This window comes from Acanthaster planci, linkage group LG01 (genome assembly GCF_054643075.1).
Source record: "Acanthaster planci isolate LZ-2023a linkage group LG01, COTS_SCS, whole genome shotgun sequence".
NCBI classification, from domain to species: Eukaryota; Metazoa; Echinodermata; class Asteroidea; order Valvatida; family Acanthasteridae; genus Acanthaster; species Acanthaster planci.
The window spans coordinates 32,443,162-32,462,494 of NC_141777.1; the positions used below are offsets into that span (position 1 = coordinate 32,443,162).

Here is a 19,333-nt window from a genome sequence, read left to right on the forward strand (position 1 = left end):
GCTTGAACACTGGGTGATTTTTTTTTCTCTGGTCTTGATTCTGTAGAATGAGATTGGTGAGGATTATGAAAAGCCACGAAATTGAAAGAAGCAGCATTAATGTTTAGCCAGGTAAGGGGACAGAACTTTAAACAGTGGCCACTGAAAAAGGACAGAAACAGAGTTTTTGTTCATTAAGCTTGTCAATGGGTAGATTAGGAAAAACTGATAGTTGTAAGGAATAAATCCTCTTATACAGACAACCAATCAAAGAAAAGTCCTTGGAATTAATAAAATTAGAAATTATTATACTTCCTCTCTCAACTGAAAACTATTTGGTGAACAGGCAAGTTAATTTTTTTTTTAATTCCGCATAAATAACTGGTTAGTGGGGAAAAATTTTAAGCACAATAATTAGAAAATAAGCAGACCTGTTTATTGTTAGCATTTGCAAATAGCCACAGATTGAGCTTAAAGAAGGATTCAGAAAGCAACAGCATCTATTGTAGAGGCCTGAATTCAAATGCTATGTACACGTATGTCCGCATGCTGCTGACCATGCCATCGAAGCAGAAAGTAACAGGTTGCATAAATCAATTTAGACATTTAGACATAGATTTCCCGAGAGTGTAACCCATCGCAGAGAAAGGAGTTTGTTTTAATTTTTCACTTCCAGATAATTCCGTAGGAAATGCAAATCTGTCTGCCTTGTGTCGGAGGCCACGTACAAAACGAGCTGTGTGTTACTTTTCACAGTGACAGTGCAGCCTGACAGGGTATTTTATGTGAACAGGACCACAAAATGAGAACCAAAACATGGGCCAAAAATGAGAATTTTCTTATGGTAATTGTTCACAATTGATAAAAACACCATGATACTTAAAACCTTTCATTCCTAAGCCTCCTTAACTGTTTTGATAACCACTATTGGTGATTTATGTAAACTGCAATATGAGTACAACCAAAATCAGTTTGAAACCAGGACTAACGTCACACTCACCCTTAACGCTCATGACTTCTGCACAATTTACAACTCATTTCTCAGAGGTGGGTCAAACTCAAGCATAAGGTTAAACGAAACCTTTCACATGCAAACAATACAAACACCAAAAGACAGTACGAGTAAAAAGTTGCGAATAAAAATGCATTTTGACAAAGAAAGGTGAACCACAGACTCGAGAGAGTAGGCGCCCCGGTCTGGCCATGCACTCTGCAGTCGTCGATCCATCATTGCAAATTTCATACATCTGTTATACACACGACAGAACAGACAAGCCGTTAACTTATTCTAGAGTGTCTATAACAGTTCACGTCTTTATGCACTCCTCCACTATCCAGAGTCTGCCTCGGGGAAAATACTTTCATATGTACGAAGAACAAACATTATCGTGCTTTCTTTTCCTGTAAGAGTCGGACTGACATGTTTGGAAGAATGTGCAAACAATATTACCTCTTCCTAACAGGTGAGCTGCAATACATTAACGGTTTGCATAAAGTCTGATAGTTACTTTCAAAAATTGAGTGACAATTTAAATATATTTAAAAAGATCACAGATTTTGACTGATGTACACTTCCAAATATGATAAATATTTGTTCATGTTGCAAACTCTAATGGTTGACTTATTTGGAAGTCATAAACATGAAGAATCATTCATGATCATTTTGGGTCATTCTGTCTGGCAAAATTATTCTCTTCACATATTTTCATCGACACTCACCTTTTGACTGTGTCAAACATGGCTGACTCCACGCTACCTAGCCATTGTTCTACTGGACCACGGGCACGGACATTCCTGGTGAGGAAAACAAAATGAATACTACAAAGGTAAGTGACTGCGGTACGCAGAGGACAGGTTCAACTTGGTTCACATGATCGTTGTGCAGTAGCATCTAAATTTTCTACAAGTACACAAAATATCAGTCAAATACCAGTAACACTCACTGAATAAAACTCATCAGGAAAAGCGTTATTTGTCAGTAACTTTTTAAGAAAATTTTGAAACCATTTGTCGTACTTGCGGCATTTGAATTGATAGCTTGAATAGACCTTACCTATGGAAAAGTCATATGTCTCGTTTGAGCAACAAGGTGTGGTTTTCATTCATTAGCATGGGATACAACAGCACACAAACTGTGTAAGGTCTTTCTTTTACCCAGTAAATATTACTTGTACATAAGCCAAAATAGCATTCTTATTCATACAGGCTTTGAGTTGGGGCGTTATTTTGTTTTTACTTACTTTGGCATGAGTATGATCTCACCCTCTGCGGAGATCATAGTCCTGACCGTGGGCGGTAGCTTGGGTTCTCTCACTATCTCCAGGCTCTTGATGTTACCAAAGCATTTCACTAGATGCGGCTGCAATGGGATGATAAACAAGCAACATTTAAGTTTTCTCTCCTCAACATTTGGGTAAGTGTTGCTTTCCCACTGCCTTATGAGAAACAATTCTAGAAATGCCATGGGCAGTGGCCTCCTACATTTTCTCAAATATTGTTGCAATTTACTGTGCCGTGCCTTCAAGAATTTTTCTACCGATGTCTTGAAGTCAATTTCAACAGCAGTTTTATGAAAGACAAACCGTTCTTATGAATACCTACTTTTTCCAAGGCAGCTAAACTTTTCTCGTTGGTATGTGCACAATGCACAGAGGCCAATGCATGTGATACAATAGCAACACATATTCATAAAATAGAACACCCTCTCTGACCAAATTGAAACTTAACAGATGTGTTTTCAGAGAGACTGTTCAGAGGGATGTCGTCATGTTCTATCTCACCCACTCCCCTTGGAGAAGGTCCACCAAGCCTGGCTCTGGTTTTAGGATGAAGGGCAAAATGTCAGTAACAAGGGTATATTTTTCGTGGACCCTTGACTACCCACAGTGCAGCGTCTGATTCTAGCATGCTGAAAATATTTCAACTGCTTTAATGTGAGGACAACCCAACACCACTTTCTAAGTAAAGTACTCATTATCACAGGAACATATTCTCTAAGGTTGTTTGCCGATCCAAACTGACCTGAACGGCATCAGGGTTCTTGCTCTGAGCTAGAATGTCCAGCAACTCATCGTTACTTAGGAAGTAGAAACGAGGGAAGACCAGGCGCTTAGTCTCCAGATAATCCTGAAGGAAAAAATTATAAATATCATAGCTTTCCATTATACGGGTAAACAAGAGTAAAATTTATTCTAAGGTCAGCCCGCACTTGGGGTAAAAGGAAAAACTAAATTCACAGAATTAGAAAACATTTGGGAAAAGGCCTTTATTATATCAAATTTGAGTTCAGGCCTTTTTTGAGCAAACTATGAACCAGCCTTAAGTTGAGAAATGAAATCGGTTTTGAACACCTCACGGCAAGAACCTGAAGGTTCTCATTCTTAAGCTTCAAAAATACCAAAACATCAGCTTAGTTGAAAGGATCTTGGATTAAGACCATTGAAAATAATTACAAGTGGCGATGCACACTCTCCAACGGTACATACAGTTGGGATAACCCCACTTCTGCTGTTGGTTTAATTTATCTTTCTCACTTTCCATTTATTCCACACCAACGAAGCCTCTAAGATCTTACCTCAAGACACTTGTGAATCTTCTCCAAGTTGGAGTTGTTTGTCTGCAGTATCTCAAGTACCCCAGGTGCTACGGCAGCCCTCAGGGCATTGGGTCTGTCCTCCGTGCGTCGCATGATGTCCTTCCAGGATTTATCCACTGCCGCGAACAGCTTGGCCTCACTGGGTAACTGCCTGAAAGACCATATAGGGTAACCATCAGTGCAAAACTTTAAAGAATTCCTCTTTGGGTCACCTACAGCACTGCCTAGCAGTGAACAGTCTGGACATCAATCACTAAGAATCATGTCAGTTCACTGGAAGCACATCCTAAAGCTTTGAGAACTCATGAAGTGAGACATTAGCTTTGGGACATTATATAATGAACCAAACACTGTGACGGACACAGTGAAGGACACACTGCATGACACTGAGGCCTACCTCTGTATATCTGGGGCCAGAAAGATCTGCTCCAGATAGAGCCAGTTACGCTGGCAATTCATCCACTCGTCCAAGGTCCGCGAGAAGACGTTCAGCTTACGATCCCACTCTTCAACTAAAGCCTGGTTCAAATCACAGTTGCATCATTCATGATTGAAATATCAATGCTCAAAAATGTTGCTCTTTTGACGAGTCTATTTTATCTGCATATCGTTGGTACTGAACACAAAGCTTCCTTGAAGTTTTGTACATAACTGTTTCAAAGCCTGAAGGCAGAATATGAACTCTGACACATGAGTATTTCTCAAAGGACATGACTCTTATGGAACATCATGTGTGCCTAAAATGAAAATGTTCATGAAAATCCGAATGGGACGGGAATGGGAGTTTATAATTGTTCAGTACAATCATGATGGATGAAGTATACAGTTTTTTAAGAACATCATGGATTCTCGGCTTCTAAACAAAGCAAGAGTGGGCTTCTTTAAACAGGAATCTTGGAAAAATCCCCCAAATCTAAGCATGTAGTCTCAACTCAATCAGTGGAGCAAAACAAACAAAATGATGTACCCAACCATCTTTCAACTCTCTCTAACCAACCCCAGAACTGAATGCAGTAAAGGTGATGGGACACTATTGGCCTGTTTGTTTCAAACAGGTCTGAATTGTGATCAACAATCTGTCATTGGTTCACTGACATCAAAACCCTCCTCATGGATGGAGTGAACCAGTGTTGGGATCACTGATCGAGATCCAGATCCCTGTGAAACAAACAGGCCCTATTACTGGGTTAGAGTATCGAGATGCTGCATTAAAGAGTGATCCCCATGAAGTAGGAAATTTCCAATTTCCTACAAAGGGCGCGTCAAGTCTGTAACATACTTTGATTGGAGAGACAAATCGGGAGCCTCGGATGGTTGCTATGGTGACCTGGCTCTCCTCCAGCTGCTGGGTGATGTCGTCGGCACCAGCAATTATCATGAAGTCTCTGTTGCTGTGAGGGATCAGGCGGAAATCGGTACTCTGCCAAAGGTCAATCACCTGGAAATAAAAGGGAAGTATCATGACATATCAATTGAGTTTAACTAAATTTGCAGCAGTCTTTAAAATGTGCACACAAAGATTGCTATAAATTTTCAAACACAATACATGTCAGTTTCTAAACCTTGGAATAGTGAGATGCAGTACATATTTTATTAAATCAGTAATTATAAAGGCAGTACTGTAGTATTATATTTGAATCCCTATAAGATGTGATGCCATGGCCCACAGCGAAACGAGACAAAAACTTTGCTTTAAGAATTTGATGTGATTGAGCGCTCTTCCAACTTGAACTACAAATCACATTATCACTTTAAACAAAATTCATTAAAAAAAATTTTTCCTTACCGTATCCTTATGTCCCAGTGGCCCAATGGTTACAACGTATTAAACATGCCCAATTTTTGAAGATGTACATGAGCTTAAAAAACTGTTCTGCCACAATTTGAAGCGAAGCCTGCATCCGAAGTTCATGTGCTCTTAGTAAAACAGATGAAGGCTTCGTTTGGGAACATTCTGCTCAGAGGAGCCAAGATCTCAATCAAAGTATTTTCCAGACACACAGAGTGCCACACAGTACAATGATAATGTTATTTTGCATTCATTTAGTACGGATTCTTCTGTGTCTACCTTGTTGAGCATAATTTCCAGTGTGGCTTCATTGCTGGCCTGTGTGGAGATGTCATTGATTTTGTCCTTGTATTGAAACAACTGAAATTAAAAATACAGCACTTAAATAATATCCTTTACACTAACTGTGGATAACTGTCAAGGAATGTGGGATAATGGAGGACAGGGCTTGAAGACAGCATGCATAAATATCATCACAGGACACAGTACTTTCCCTCTAGGGCGAGGCGAGGCTCTTCATCAGGGACCGTCATCTTTAAGAGTCATTTGAGAGTGGAAATGCTCCCTCTAAGTCTAACTGAAATACCCCATGGCATGATGACTTCCTCATTTGTTTGGCGTATATCTGAATTCACTGAACTAAAGATACTGAAGCTACTAAAATCACACAGTATATCACAATGGCACAAGAGATGTCAGTCAAGAATATATTTTTCACAATTAATGAGAATGATACAAAACAAAATGCATAATTGCAGAGCTAAAAGTGCCGGCATAAACCTTCACTATAAACATCTAACAAAGAAACATGGTGCACGAACGATTGGCATCCACTGTTATTGCACTAGGCTTCTTTTGTTAGATGTTCATAGTGCTTGTCCCAAACACATGGTAAAGCAACATTTGTCTCTGGTAAAAAGTATTGATGTATGATTGATCAGTGCCCAAAATGCTGATTTCTGTGTAGCTCATAATTTTTTGGGGAAAAACATGTAATTTACATTCCGGTAGGGTGCCTGGGGCAAACTAAGACAATCATTCATCAAACACTGGTTGATTTTTGCCTGGTACTCAGGATACATTCTGTGCACAGGTTACCAGGGAAAAGTGACTAGTGGTCATCAAATAGCTGTCATGTCAACTAGCCCACACACTTCAATGCCAGTGCTGATATTCAAATTAATTAAATTAAATTAAATAAATTAAACTATGAAAGCAAAACCATCAGAGGTTCTTTCCTTTATTTTACCTGAAGATCCATGAACTTGCCCAGTGTGAAGTTCTTATCGCGCACAATGTGTCTGCCAATCAGGTCCTGTATCTCCTGCCAGTGGCGTGGTCTCAGGGCCGGGTTGCGCAGCGCTGTCATGATAGGCATGCCCTGCTTGAAATCAATCACTCGCTCCTTGAGCCGAGGCAAGACCTCATTGGGAGGTAGACCTGATCGTTATGACACACAGTTTGTAAAAAATAATATCAACACTTGAAATACCTGAGAGGAATGAAAATAGATTACATCTGTCGATCAACTGATTTCAAACATCACTGTATTTATAATGTTCAGTGTTGGAGTTGAGTTCGTCACAAGTCCCTTCAAAAGTCCAGTCACACACCCTTTAAGAATGCCAGTCATAAGTAACAGGGTAAACAATGACAAAAGAATGCTTTTGTCATAGCCCATTTGAATAGCTTGTGAATTGGCATAAAGACAGAATGACTTGTGATGGACTTACAGGGATGTTGTGGTGGACTCGAATACAACATTGATACAGCTTGATCTACTGCCTGGGCTGTTACTGCAGTCAGCAACAGCCAGAGTTGTGGCTTTCAAAATTTGTCCCCTATAACGTTTTTGGTCCCCACAGCAGCTGTTTTAGCACACATGTTGTTCCAACAACACTGTATGTGTTCCTCCAGTGAGTTGATAATGATTCAATCTCTTTAAGTACACAAAAAGAAACAACGTTTTGGATCTCAAATGTAAAGACGATTCCAAGGAAGTACCCTTCTCAAGCATGTAGACCGTCTGGGTGAACCTGTTGACGTTCTTCTGCACCACATCCACGTTCAGCTTGTCAAACTGGCTGGCGGTCCACTCATCCACGAGTCTGCTCCACTCCTCCGTGCTCTCCCACAGCAAGCGACGCAGCTGAAGGTCACGCTCCACCTCCGAGAGGTCATTCAAGACCTGCTGAGCGCTGACGCCACTATCCGAGTAATCGGATATGAGGGCCTCACTGCAATCAAGAACAGAATTTGCCAAGTCAGACAACAAAAAGGAATGACACTCAGAGATCAGCTGGCCCAAATTAAGAAAAGCTGATGATGTCCCTGCCCTCCAGCTCAGGCACTGTCTTAGATGAATGTTTAAGACCAGCCAAGCACATATTTATTCCCTTATGAGATGATATACTTTGGTTCTGGGATATACTGAACGAAGGACAAAGGTACAGAGTGTTGGTCTGGTATACTGCGGGTACTTCACAGGTGCAAATTGAGTGTTCAACAGTGAGTGCTGAATGAGTGTGCAATGAGAGTAGGATGAGTGTATGGTGAGTGTTGACGTACAGGTCAACAAAGTTCAAATGCTCCCAATAATGGTTGAGTAAAACAGTTCTTCTACATATGGGATTGAACTATTGGAAACCTATGAAATTCATAGTTCTTGAGTCCCTCAATATGACAATCTGATGTATTTCTCAAATGCAGAAAAGATAAGAAAATGAATCAGATAAAGGGATGAGGTAAATTGTCCAATGTCTAAAAAGCATTGCAATTCAAAGCTGAAATTTAAAAGGGATATTGATATTCTGATTTGAACTAAAGAAGTCTTTAATTGACCCTCACCCAAGTGTGACATGTTCCCATATTGCAGGAATGAGCCAGTTCAGTATTCCAACAGCACATGCTCAAAATAAAGCGCGTTAAAGGTCACCTGTGAGATTTGTCCAATAAGCACAGCCCTACGAGGACTCGTACGCGTCCTTTGTTTGCGAATGACCTTTCTGTTTTGGAATACCACACTGGCTCATTGCACGGGTAATTACTCTGACTCTGAAGGCACAGGTCTGAAACCCTGACTTACTCAGCGATTCCTTTGAGTTTAGACTGGCGGGATATGGAGCTGCCGAAGCGGTCTTGGTAGCTAGCGTAGCTTCGAGCCTTGATGGTCAGGGTGCTGAGACTGTCTTGAAGAAGCTTCAGGTTCTCCAGGGCTACCACAGGCAGAGTGTCTGAGCTCAGGAGAGTGGGTTCTTGGACAAGGTTACGGATGTCGTAAGTCTCAGCCTGTGGGAAAAAAAACACCACAAAATGAACTGCTTCTGCATAGCGAATACTTTCAGAATGTTTCCCATTGCAAAAGCTGGTAAAGCCCGTGAAGTCATCTACCATACTAAAGAGCTTTATAATGTTGGGTAATTTCTGTCTCCCAAAAAGTGTGTAATTACTCCTTGTTTTCATATTGTTGACCATTTCTAAACACCTTTGGTTTAAGGTATTAGGCAGAAAAAAAACTGCAAAGTTAGTGTAATAGTAATTTTCCATCCAATTTTAACCAACCGCATTTCACAAGGTTTTCGACTAACCTGCAGAGCCTGTATGTGGGTATTTAGGTCATCACTGAATTTACTTATGTTTTCATCTTTCTTGGCTTCACAGTAGATGATAACAGTCTGCGGAAAAATGTCAATGAAAAAAAATGCACAATAAGCATTTCGATTGGCGACAAAGAAAGTGGAGACAAATTTGGAACAACCGACTAGCTTTTGTCTTGTGATTTTCCTAGTAATTCACGGTGGCGTCTTTCAGATCCTATTTCAGATACTATCCACCTTGGGCAGAAGCATCCCCTCAAGGATTGAAAAGAGCCCTGTTGGTGGGGAGTGTTCATTTTGTTGGTAGACGCTCGACTGTAATGCGTGCATTAAGTTACTGTTTATGAACCAGCACGGCCGTTTTCACCATGGCACCTACGTTGCTAAGGTACACTGTGCCCTCTCTTGGTCGTGCTCGGGTTGAATATGCAATAAGATGAATGACGTATCTAAGCCTACATTATTTGTTATCACACGAGCACTCGTGGAACACAGAATAAAGTGGTGCGTCTGTGTCCCGTATACCATGTGAAATTTGGTCTCATGGTATGCGGGACACAGACGCACTACAATATTCTGTGTTCCATGAGCGTGAGTGTGATAACGAATTATCGGTAAGCAAACTTGAGGCGCAGTAAAGATGTTAAAGGGGCCTATGCAAGCAAACGCGCCACCTTTAAATTTAGGGTAAATTTTGCAGTTGTGGGTTTTACTTTTAGTGTAAAAATAGCACAGTGCGTTGAGATAAAACAGCACATTACGTGGGGTTTGATGTGGACCGCGCAACACAGCTATGCGTTACACTGTTTGCTGGCATGGATCAACCAATCAGAATGGAGAATTCAAGTTTGCCTTAAGATAATGTCATTTGTCAGAGTATCAGTCCAGGAACCATTACTCATATACAGTACCGAAATATGACAGCATTTTGAACCAGGAAGCATACTGAACAAGAATGGAACACGCACGCCCATAGGTTCACACACTGGTTCTCGCGCTAATTCCATTTAAACACGTAACTGTGCATGTGACATATTCACTTCGGACTCTATGGTTCCCGAGCTGGACTGACAGAGGGCGCAATTTTCCTAGTAACGAAGGCTCCTTTGGTCACAACTGCACATCGCTGGTTCGCGAACGACTGTGAAAGGGAAGCGCAGCTTCCTAACCAACATGGCTCTTTTCAACCGATGAGGAGGTGCTTCAGCTGAAGTCCAATACACCCAGGGTGGCCAAGGATCACAATCAATGTCATACAGAAAACACTGGTACGATGGTGGTGCTGGCATGAATTACTAAAAAGTGATCTATGAACAACATTTAAAAACAAATTAGGTACAAAAAACATGTGCTATCACAGAGGAAAAGTGATAGCACAGTTGTAGGCTTAACGCCATGCAACTCAAAAGAAGATACACTGCAGGCCATTTTAAAGCTCTCACAAATTTGCATTTGTGGGTTGCTCTTGGAAGGCTTAAAACATTGAGTCCGGTTCCGCACAGATGCAGGTCTAGTTCCTAATGGCCACTCACCTTCAGATGTGTGAAACTGGGCATGAGAGTCTGGTAGAGGGCCAGCTCCTCTGGCTGGATGGGCATGTTGAAATTCCTGGCGATGGTGAAGAGCCTGGTGACGACGTTGTACTCCTCGTCGAGCTTTGACAGCTCAGAGGCAGTGTGAGAGAGGAAGGCCAGGTGTTCTACGAACTCCTCCACAGATTGGGGAGGGTGGTCCAGCTTCTTAGATGCACCCTGATCAAGGGGACAAACACAAAAAGAGCTGTGAATGATAAACAGACTGAAAAGACAGATTTTGGGCCAGTATTATTAAGGTGAGCACAAGGTTTTGTAAGTCATGGGCATTTCTCTACTGAGCAACAATAAGAGTACAGCTTTACAGACTCCTAGTCAGTATCTTGATTATATTATCCTACAGCTGATGAGATATTTCTCACTATTTACGTGCAGTATCACACCAGCACTTGTCAGCATTTTTGCATTCGGAGGTTCTAGCACAAATCAGGTGGGTCCAAAAAATGTACAAACTGCCTAGCACTACCACAATAGGTATAATGAGTTGCGCGTGGATGTTGACTTTAACCAAACTGTACAGTGAACAATGACCCTTTCCAAAGAGCAACCTGAATTGTTCCAATCTCACAGATAAAGTGAAAGCTCCACACTGCCAAAGCATTGCTATGTCAAATTGAGCCAATTTTTGCTCTAAACAATCAAAGTCTCAAATCACTCGCAGTTTGTACCTTGATAACCTTGATCAGATTCTCGTTTCTCTCATTGGCAATGACTGGTAGCCTGGCTCGGATGGCTTCCAGCACCTCATTGGGGTATGGAAAGCAGGCCTGCTTGAAGTTCTCTCCAAGCACCGTGACCATGCCGCGCCGTCGCTGAACCTCCATCCCTGTCATGGAACGGATCTGGTACACAGGAATAAAAAAAAATTTTTTTTGTAGTTTCTCAAGAAAAGACATCTCTTTAGAGCTGAAATTGACTAAATTGAGATTGGCTTATGTGTTTCCTCTGCTCGGCATTGCCGCTCAAAGTTTGAGCTGGCAACTGATTCTTATACCAGCCAAAGCTCATTTAATGAAAGTGGATTGCGCTCAAAACAATTGAAATTTCAGACCAGGAAGTGTTTTTCTGCTTTCTGTTTCTGAAAAAGCATAGTTGTTCAGCTTTGGAAAGGCACAGCACTGACATGACCTTTAATCTTTGATTAATTTCGTCTAGGTTTACTAGGAAACAGTTCCAATATTCATCCCAGAGAGAAAGTGATAGTAAAGAATTAGGCAGGGATGATAGTGCATACCATTTCAGTGTGGGTAGAGAGAACATGGTGGAATTCCTCTGGAGTCCAGACATGTTTGCTCATAGAGTGTTCTACATCTACTTGACGAGCAGCATGGACCATCTCACAGTACTGCTCAAAATTCTACAGGAGAGAAATCAATAACCAACAAAAGAAAACTACATCATCATCTGCAAGGAAAACCAGCTATATACATCAGAAAGGTGAAAAATCAAACACCTACAGATCCACTTTAACAGGTGACTTTGGGATGACGCGAGGCTCTCTCACAGCAACCCCAAAACAATGCAATTATTGAATTAACAGGGCACACTAGGCTATTCTGACTGTTCCAGATTCAGCTTGACAGTTCAAATGGCAGTGCCTTGGCGACTCTGACCAAAGTCCATACGTTAATGTCCAGAGGTTGGTTCAATAGTGCCATACATATGCTGGCATTAATGGTACGCATATGTATACATAATACTACGCTGCTGGACATGTCCCTCCTGTGGTAGATGTCCTAACGCAGCCACAAACGACGGAGAATAAATAAACCCTCCAGTGCTGAGTGTGTTCCACACAAAAGCTCAAACTAGCTCAACAGAATGACTCATACCTTGCTGTACTCCATTACGTTGCCCACATTCTCGCCCACCAGTCTAAGCACATCCTGCACCATTGTCCTGTACTCTGGATCTTCCCCAAAGAGCAATTCCAAGTCTGGCCACGGCCTCTTGGTATCGTCCTCCTCCTGGACGGGCATGGACAGCTTGAGGTCGTAGCGAGGTGGGCACCAGAAGACGGAGAGATAGGGGTCGCGTTGTAGGGCACCAAATTGGCCTGTGAAGTGGAAGGTGACAGACTGTAACAAGGTCTCAGCAATCCAGGTCTAAATACAGTTCTACTTACAAACTGAAGATGGCTTTATGTGAAAATACAAACTATATGACCAGGAGAGCCTGGCAAAAAGCCAAAGCTTATGCGTGGCCAGAAAGTAGTCCTAATAATCACCTCTAGAACAGGGGATTCTCATTTGAATATCAACCTTTGTTCTGTATGTACACAAACATGAGTGCTAAAACTGTGACCAGATCCAACAAAACGGGTCTTAAGACTTAAGATTTGGTTTTCAGTTGGCTGAAACTTTCGTTTTGATGAATCATTCAGTTTGGCCTCCTAATAAAAATGCACACTGTGACATTGACGAATGCTCAGGGATTGTGCAGGATTCTTTCAACCACTTGCTGCCGGGGTGTCCGGCACCGGAGACACGATGCGGCCCTTCATTGCTGGGGTGCCTGAAATCGGAAGTTTCATTTAAGAAAAGACTGAGCTGCTGGGACTTGCCAATCAAGGCTCACACCCTGTCAGCGCAGAGTGCTGGCATTAGCGGAGGAAATCCGTCATTGTTTTGAAACAGTACCATTGTTTGCCGCTGCCAGTGCCAAGCAGATTATCAGCACGGACAAAAATGCTCCAGCACTCCAGCAATGAGCTACACAATACAGCTGCACGCTCGTGGAATCTGGCCGGATTAGTACAAACAATACCGCTGTGCAGCATTCATTATGCCTGTGTGCCAAATGAATGGCCTGGTTCACCCTCATGGCCCAAGCGCTGCTTGACCGTCAATCGCTGTGCATAGTAACACCGCCGTCCAGCATAGCAAAAAGAAAATTACGTGACACCGCACAATGGGGGCTCTTTACTGGATGGCAGGTGTGGCTGCAATACTCACCCCTTAATGGAGGTTGCCTGTCAGATTAGAGTTGCCACAAGACAGTCATTTGTTTGGGTGTACACGTCCAGTAAATGAAAATATGAATTTTTGAAGAATTTTGAAAGGGAAGAAACTGAAAAGTGGCCAGCAGCAGGTATGCATGCCGCCAACTCCACCCGGTATGAAGGGGTTAAAGACTTTTAACGCAAAACAGTCTCTGGAAACTTATGACTAAACTCTGTTGGATTGGGTCACAATTAGAATTCAGGAAATGAAGCATTACATAACACCACGAAAAGAATGATTTCAGGAAATACAATTTCGGGAGCTTTGAGTATCCTGCAAGTTTTAATGTCTGTGTTCTGTGTGAGATTCAGTCTAGCTAATCTGAGTATAAATCCACAAGAAAGAAGGGTTGAGAGCAGTGTTGTATTCGAGTCCGACACAACTCCCTGTAAGTCCATCACAAGTCCATCACAAGTCATTCAGTTTTTGGCCAATTCACAAGCTATTCAAATGAGCTGTGACAAAAAACATCCTTTTGTCATTGTTCACCCTGTTGTTCATGACTGGCCTTGTGAAGGGACTTGTGACTGGTCTTGTGAAGGGACTTGTGATGGGACTTGTGACTGGCCTTGTGAAGGGACTTGTGACTGGCCTTGTGAAAGGACTTGTGACTGGCCTTATGAGGGGACTTGTGACTGGCCTTGTGAAGGAACTTGTGACTGGCCTTGTGAAGGGACTTGTGACTGGCCTTATGAAGGGACTTGTGACTGGCCTTGTGAAGGAACTTGTGACTGGCCTTGTGAAGGGACTTGTGACTGGCCTTATGAAGGGACTTGTGACTGGCCTTGTGAAGGGACTTGTGACTGGCCTTGTGAAGGGACTTGTGACTGGCCTTGTGAAGGAACTTGTGACTGGCCTTGTGACTGGCCTTGTGAAGGGACTTGTGACTGGCCTTGTGAAGGGACTTGTGACTGGACTTGTGACTGGACTGGAATACAACAATGGTTTGGAGCAGCAGATGAAAAGTACAATCTAGCTTTTCACATATCTTTCCAAATAGAACTTTTCCATATTGCTTTGGAAAAAGTAAATGAGGTCACACTACAATGAACAAAAACAATGTCAAAATGGCGGAAATGAATGAATTTATGTCATGAAAATTGTTCTTTACCAACTGTGTGCTCTAAGCCAGCAATGATTCCTCTGATCTTGGACATGAACTGTGTCTCATTTGGTGCCAAGCTGACAAACACCTTACAAGTGTCGTCTTTCTTCTCTGTCCGAGGCGTTCTATATAGAGTAAGAGAGGCAGTGAATTCTGATTAAGCAATTCTCTTTAAACAACAAAGACACATACACACCAGAAATTTCAACAAATGCGAGGATGTATTGACCATGCCAAAAATTATTTCAAATCAAAACTGCAAGTACAGAAACACCAAACATGATCAAGAAAAACGTTTGAAATGATAGCTCAGAAAGGGTCTCTTTTCTGTAACTAGTTTCTCTGGTTCTTCAAAAAGAAGTAAAAATAATGTTAGAACGTAAATGACATGAGTATCACCACCTTTTCTCTAAACCAAACATGTTTCTTATTCTTATGCCCTACTTTCTCAGCCCCAACGTTTCCTATCCCTATTACCCATATTTGTGTTATGTTTCTGTCTCTGCATCACCTCCGTTTTAACATAATCAATGCCTGCAGTGAATAAATGAAATGACTTCAAATTTAGATATTTATTGTGGCAAGTGGGGATCAAATCTTGCAAATACTCTGGGGGGGGGAAGCACAATCTTCATTTTCAGTTAATTTTAAGCAAGACAGTAAGACTCACAGCCTTAATCAGTGCTGACAGTGCCAAGGATATGACACCAGAGCAGAAAAATAAATATTGGCATCATCAAAGCATAACGTTTAACTAAAAAAATTACAAAATAATTTCTGGGTTCAGAGAGTGTGTCTAGAATTGCTAACCATCCTAAGCACTGAGAACAGATAGGAGGAGATGCTTACCTTTCTGGGTAAGCATACATGCTTTCTTCATCAAATCTCTCCGTTTTGACTTCAACATCTTCGTTGTCTGTATTGCCAGCGCCGAATTCATCAGCATCACTCTCATCTGTTTCATAACAAAAAAAATCCTCAAAGAACCCTCCAAAGGCAGACACAGAATGAGCTTTACCAAACTTTTACCAATGAGTTGAAGCCCTTTTATGTTTCAGAAGATTTTGTTGAAATGTTCCGACTAGTCAGGGTATCTCATCAGTAACACTTTGCTTCACTGTCAACAAAATTTGGAGATGGTTTGGGATGGCAGACAGAGACGAAAGGATGTTACGTAGTTATTCTCTGTTTTGACTCCATGCGAATGGTATAATTCACAACAGACTGTCTACATGCACGGTATAACTTTTGGCTGAAAGTCATGACTTTACTAAATGACAACATCCCATGCCCACTTTTCAAAAACAAAGTGGGACACCTCAGTAACATTTATTATCGTAACTTTGTCCTTTTGCAACACTCCAAGGAGCAGTATTTGCAACAGGCAAAAGCCATGCACAGAAGCCAAGTTCAAGTCCAACACACTGTCACCTCCAACAACGTGTGCGCACAAAACACAAAATTTGATGGCAAAGCCCATCACCCATCACCTCAGAACATGTTCACACACTCTCCATGAAACTGTCACAGAGAATCCTTGCCGGTTGACACCCCCCCTCCCGGTACAGACTGGTTCATTACCTGAGCTGTCAGTCTCGCTCTCGCTGCTACTGGTGAGTGGCTCTTGATCAGGGAATGTCACCATCTTCTTCTTGAGAGAAGACATGGACTTACTGATGCTACGACTGGCTCTAGAATGAGACGACTTCCTGGAATTGGACCTGGAAAACATCGGGCAAAATAATGAACCACCAGTTGAGAATCTGGCTGGACCAAAGGCAGCATTGTAAAATAATAATCTAAGCCCCTCTCAAAATCCAGGAAATCGTTCAGAAGAGGTGGTGATAGAAGTTGAAATTCCACTATGCAAAAAGAAGCATCTGTTACGCTTGAAACACACTTTACAAAAAATAACACTTATAAACAATTCTACAAACAAACAAAATTACGGGTCTATCAGGCAGATAAATCTCAATTCATACCAAGAGTCTTTTTAAAAACTTTATGTTTTCATTCCCTAAAACTTGTTTAAACTACAACATGGGTTCTGTCACTAAATCAACCCTAGAAGTATAAGAACTTCTTCCCCAAGGTGACTGGAGGAAAGTTACAGCGGGCCTCAGCCTGCCTACTTTTGAAACATCACATCTACCCAGTGAAGCTGAGCATCGTCTAAATGAGGCATTTTCTACCAACTAATTTCCAAGTCATACATTCTAATGATAGTAACAACTACAAAGGACTTAGACCAGCAGAATGGAAGGATGCTTCGTGTCTTACGTTGTCCTTGAACTAGCCCTCTTCAGCTCTGGTACATTCAGCACCAGCTGGACCTCAAAGACTGGCTCCGGGGGCATCTCAACAAACTCCTGCTGCTTGATGTCTTCCAGAACCTACACCAATTTTAAAATAATAACAGGCTTGTCACGTCAAACCACTGACTTTTTTAAGTTTCAAAGAAATGTTACATTCAAGATTAATATAGCAATCATTTTATTACAAAATGTGGAAAATCCTTCCTGTAGTTATTGGAATCAATTAATCCTTTAGAGTCATTGTGCTTTTCTCTTTTTTTCCAAAGCTGATCTTTACTGACAAACTAAGAAAGATTAATTGTCTTCTTCCTTTTCTTAATATTTGGAAATGTAGTATCAAAGTCTATCAATGTATTATTCATTGTCCATCATTTTTCAGTGTCTCCTTCTCCTGTCTAAGTCTTGTAATCCTCTTTAATGAACTTCTCCAGACCAGGAAGTTGTCATGTTAAGCCTGGTCTCTACCTGGTCTATATCAATGGGTGCCACTTCCTCCTCTTGCTTATCAAAGTCATAATGAACAGTCTTGTCCTCAGCAGCAGAGGCAGGCCTGGATTCATCCTCGCTGTCTGTTAGCATGCCTAGTCTCCTTGAGAAACCTGGTTGAAGTCAGAATCAGTAAGCAGTGTTATAGAAGCTTGAAAAGAAAATGAGAAATGTACAGCATATCTGAACGTTGAAGAGTGCAAACCAATTGCTACTAGGAATGTAATGTTACCACGAAGAAAGGGCTAAGGAGTAATGCATCACCTTGTGCATGGTAGAGGTACATTTAAGCTACTTTCTCATACAACTCTAATTGCATCAGGTGCCTTAATACCAACCTTCTGCCAGGCAGCACGCAATGTTTGCCCATGTGTAATCACATTACTTATTGGAAAATGTTAAGCTGGAAGCACACTTGTGGAATTGCCTGTTTCAGTGGGAATGCCTACTTTTCAGCAATATCTGCTTAAAAATGACAACTAAATATGAGATCTCCATGCACTCATTCTTAAAGGTTAAAAGAAATTCAAAACACGGTAGGACTGTGTGTCTTTCAATTTCTACCTTGAACTGAGGCATTGTTTGCCTGTGGGCCAAGCTACTTCAAACACAACAAAGTCTATTACGAGCCTGCGATAGTGCATGTACTGTGTGCTATGTACATATACACTGTCATTCTGGCGATGACATCATCCAATCAGCCTGTCAGCGCGAATGGCCAAAAGGGAATTTTTTGTGGGCTGGGAAACAAAGGATCTTTCTATTCATTCTGGGGTCACAATTAATGGGGCAAACATTAAATTTACGATGCTTTTGAAATGGTTACGTATTTATTGTTATTTTTAAATACTTCACGTGAACTAAATGTTTTCAATTTCTGTTAACCTTTAAAGTTAGGCTATGAAGTGCATACCCATTTAGCACAAGTTTTATGCAAAATTCAGCCAAGATTTTCTGTGCAGATTTCTTAAAGATATTTAGCATGCCAATTTATAAAAAAAAATCCATAGATTCGTTCCCATTCAGGTGAAAATTAGATGTGCAAATATCGGACCACACCTGGGCACCAGTGCACACAAATGCTGTGTTCTTCATTCCGACAATCCGCATGATAACACAACACAATTTACAGTCCCTACAGAATCCTTACCACAGAAAAATTATGTAGCTATTGGAATAAAACCTGCCAATAGCTAGTCACAAGCATTTAGCATCCCAGAATGTGTTTCAGCTGAGCTAACCTCTGTGCTTGGGCAGCTCTTTGACCCCGGCCACAGCTTAGCATTTAAACTTTCTTGAGCACCAATTTCTGCTTAGCGCTAAACCAGAATGTAAACAGGCCTACCAGTAGTTCTCTTTCTCAGCACAAAGCCTTCTCCATCCTCCTCGTCACTGTCCTCGTCTTTCTTGGCCAGGTCTTGGCCAGTGCTGACCGAGGTGCTCAGAAAACCTTTCAGGGCTCGCACAGCCGTCTTGACCAGCCGGTGGAGCATCTCTAGGATGAGGTAATCTGCCGCCCGCAGAAAACAGGACAGGCGAGCCAGGATGCTACGCCATTCAGCCATGTCAGTGTACGATGGGCCAGTTTCTGGAATAAGAGGTTGGAGGAGAAGGGACATAGTTGTCAACTGTGAAGATTGCTATGTCAATAATGTAAACAAATGATCAAAGGGCCTTTAAAATGTCTCCTTCGTTTTCCTTTTCATATTTTAAAATTTTCATATTGAGACATCGTGGTGCTTCTTTCTATTTTCATAATACAAAGTGAATGTTCACAATGAGGAAAAGTTTGATGCCATATCAGGAAGGAATCTCAATGTTCTATTCAGTACTACAACTTGCCAGAATTTTGTATATTTTAATGCCTTAACTTT

The 19,333-nt window shown here is 41.5% G+C and overlaps 1 protein-coding gene across 4 annotated transcripts in view; it reads right to left on the reverse strand.

The window, feature by feature from the left end:
• The window catches only part of LOC110979333 (dynein axonemal heavy chain 6-like), an 86,454-nt gene that overhangs the window by 56,421 nt on the left and 10,700 nt on the right, over positions 1-19,333 (reverse strand). For 3 of the 4 annotated variants that reach the window (XM_087135992.1, XM_022235036.2, XM_087135988.1), the window contains 22 exons: positions 18,805-19,047; positions 17,439-17,572; positions 16,939-17,051; positions 16,240-16,379; positions 15,508-15,613; positions 14,665-14,783; positions 12,384-12,607; positions 11,786-11,908; positions 11,220-11,393; positions 10,492-10,710; positions 8,951-9,037; positions 8,449-8,651; positions 7,368-7,600; positions 6,613-6,803; positions 5,643-5,723; positions 4,854-5,012; positions 3,972-4,093; positions 3,554-3,725; positions 3,001-3,105; positions 2,220-2,338; positions 1,699-1,773; positions 1,155-1,226 (listed from right to left, as the gene is read on the reverse strand). In XM_087135992.1, coding sequence (XP_086992118.1) covers positions 1,155-1,226; positions 1,699-1,773; positions 2,220-2,338; positions 3,001-3,105; positions 3,554-3,725; positions 3,972-4,093; positions 4,854-5,012; positions 5,643-5,723; positions 6,613-6,803; positions 7,368-7,600; positions 8,449-8,651; positions 8,951-9,037; positions 10,492-10,710; positions 11,220-11,393; positions 11,786-11,908; positions 12,384-12,607; positions 14,665-14,783; positions 15,508-15,613; positions 16,240-16,379; positions 16,939-17,051; positions 17,439-17,572; positions 18,805-19,047 — 3,214 coding nt within the window. The remainder of the gene's footprint in view (positions 1-1,154; positions 1,227-1,698; positions 1,774-2,219; positions 2,339-3,000; positions 3,106-3,553; positions 3,726-3,971; positions 4,094-4,853; positions 5,013-5,642; positions 5,724-6,612; positions 6,804-7,367; positions 7,601-8,448; positions 8,652-8,950; positions 9,038-10,491; positions 10,711-11,219; positions 11,394-11,785; positions 11,909-12,383; positions 12,608-14,664; positions 14,784-15,507; positions 15,614-16,239; positions 16,380-16,938; positions 17,052-17,438; positions 17,573-18,804; positions 19,048-19,333) is intronic. The other variant, XM_022235037.2, reaches the window with a different exon arrangement.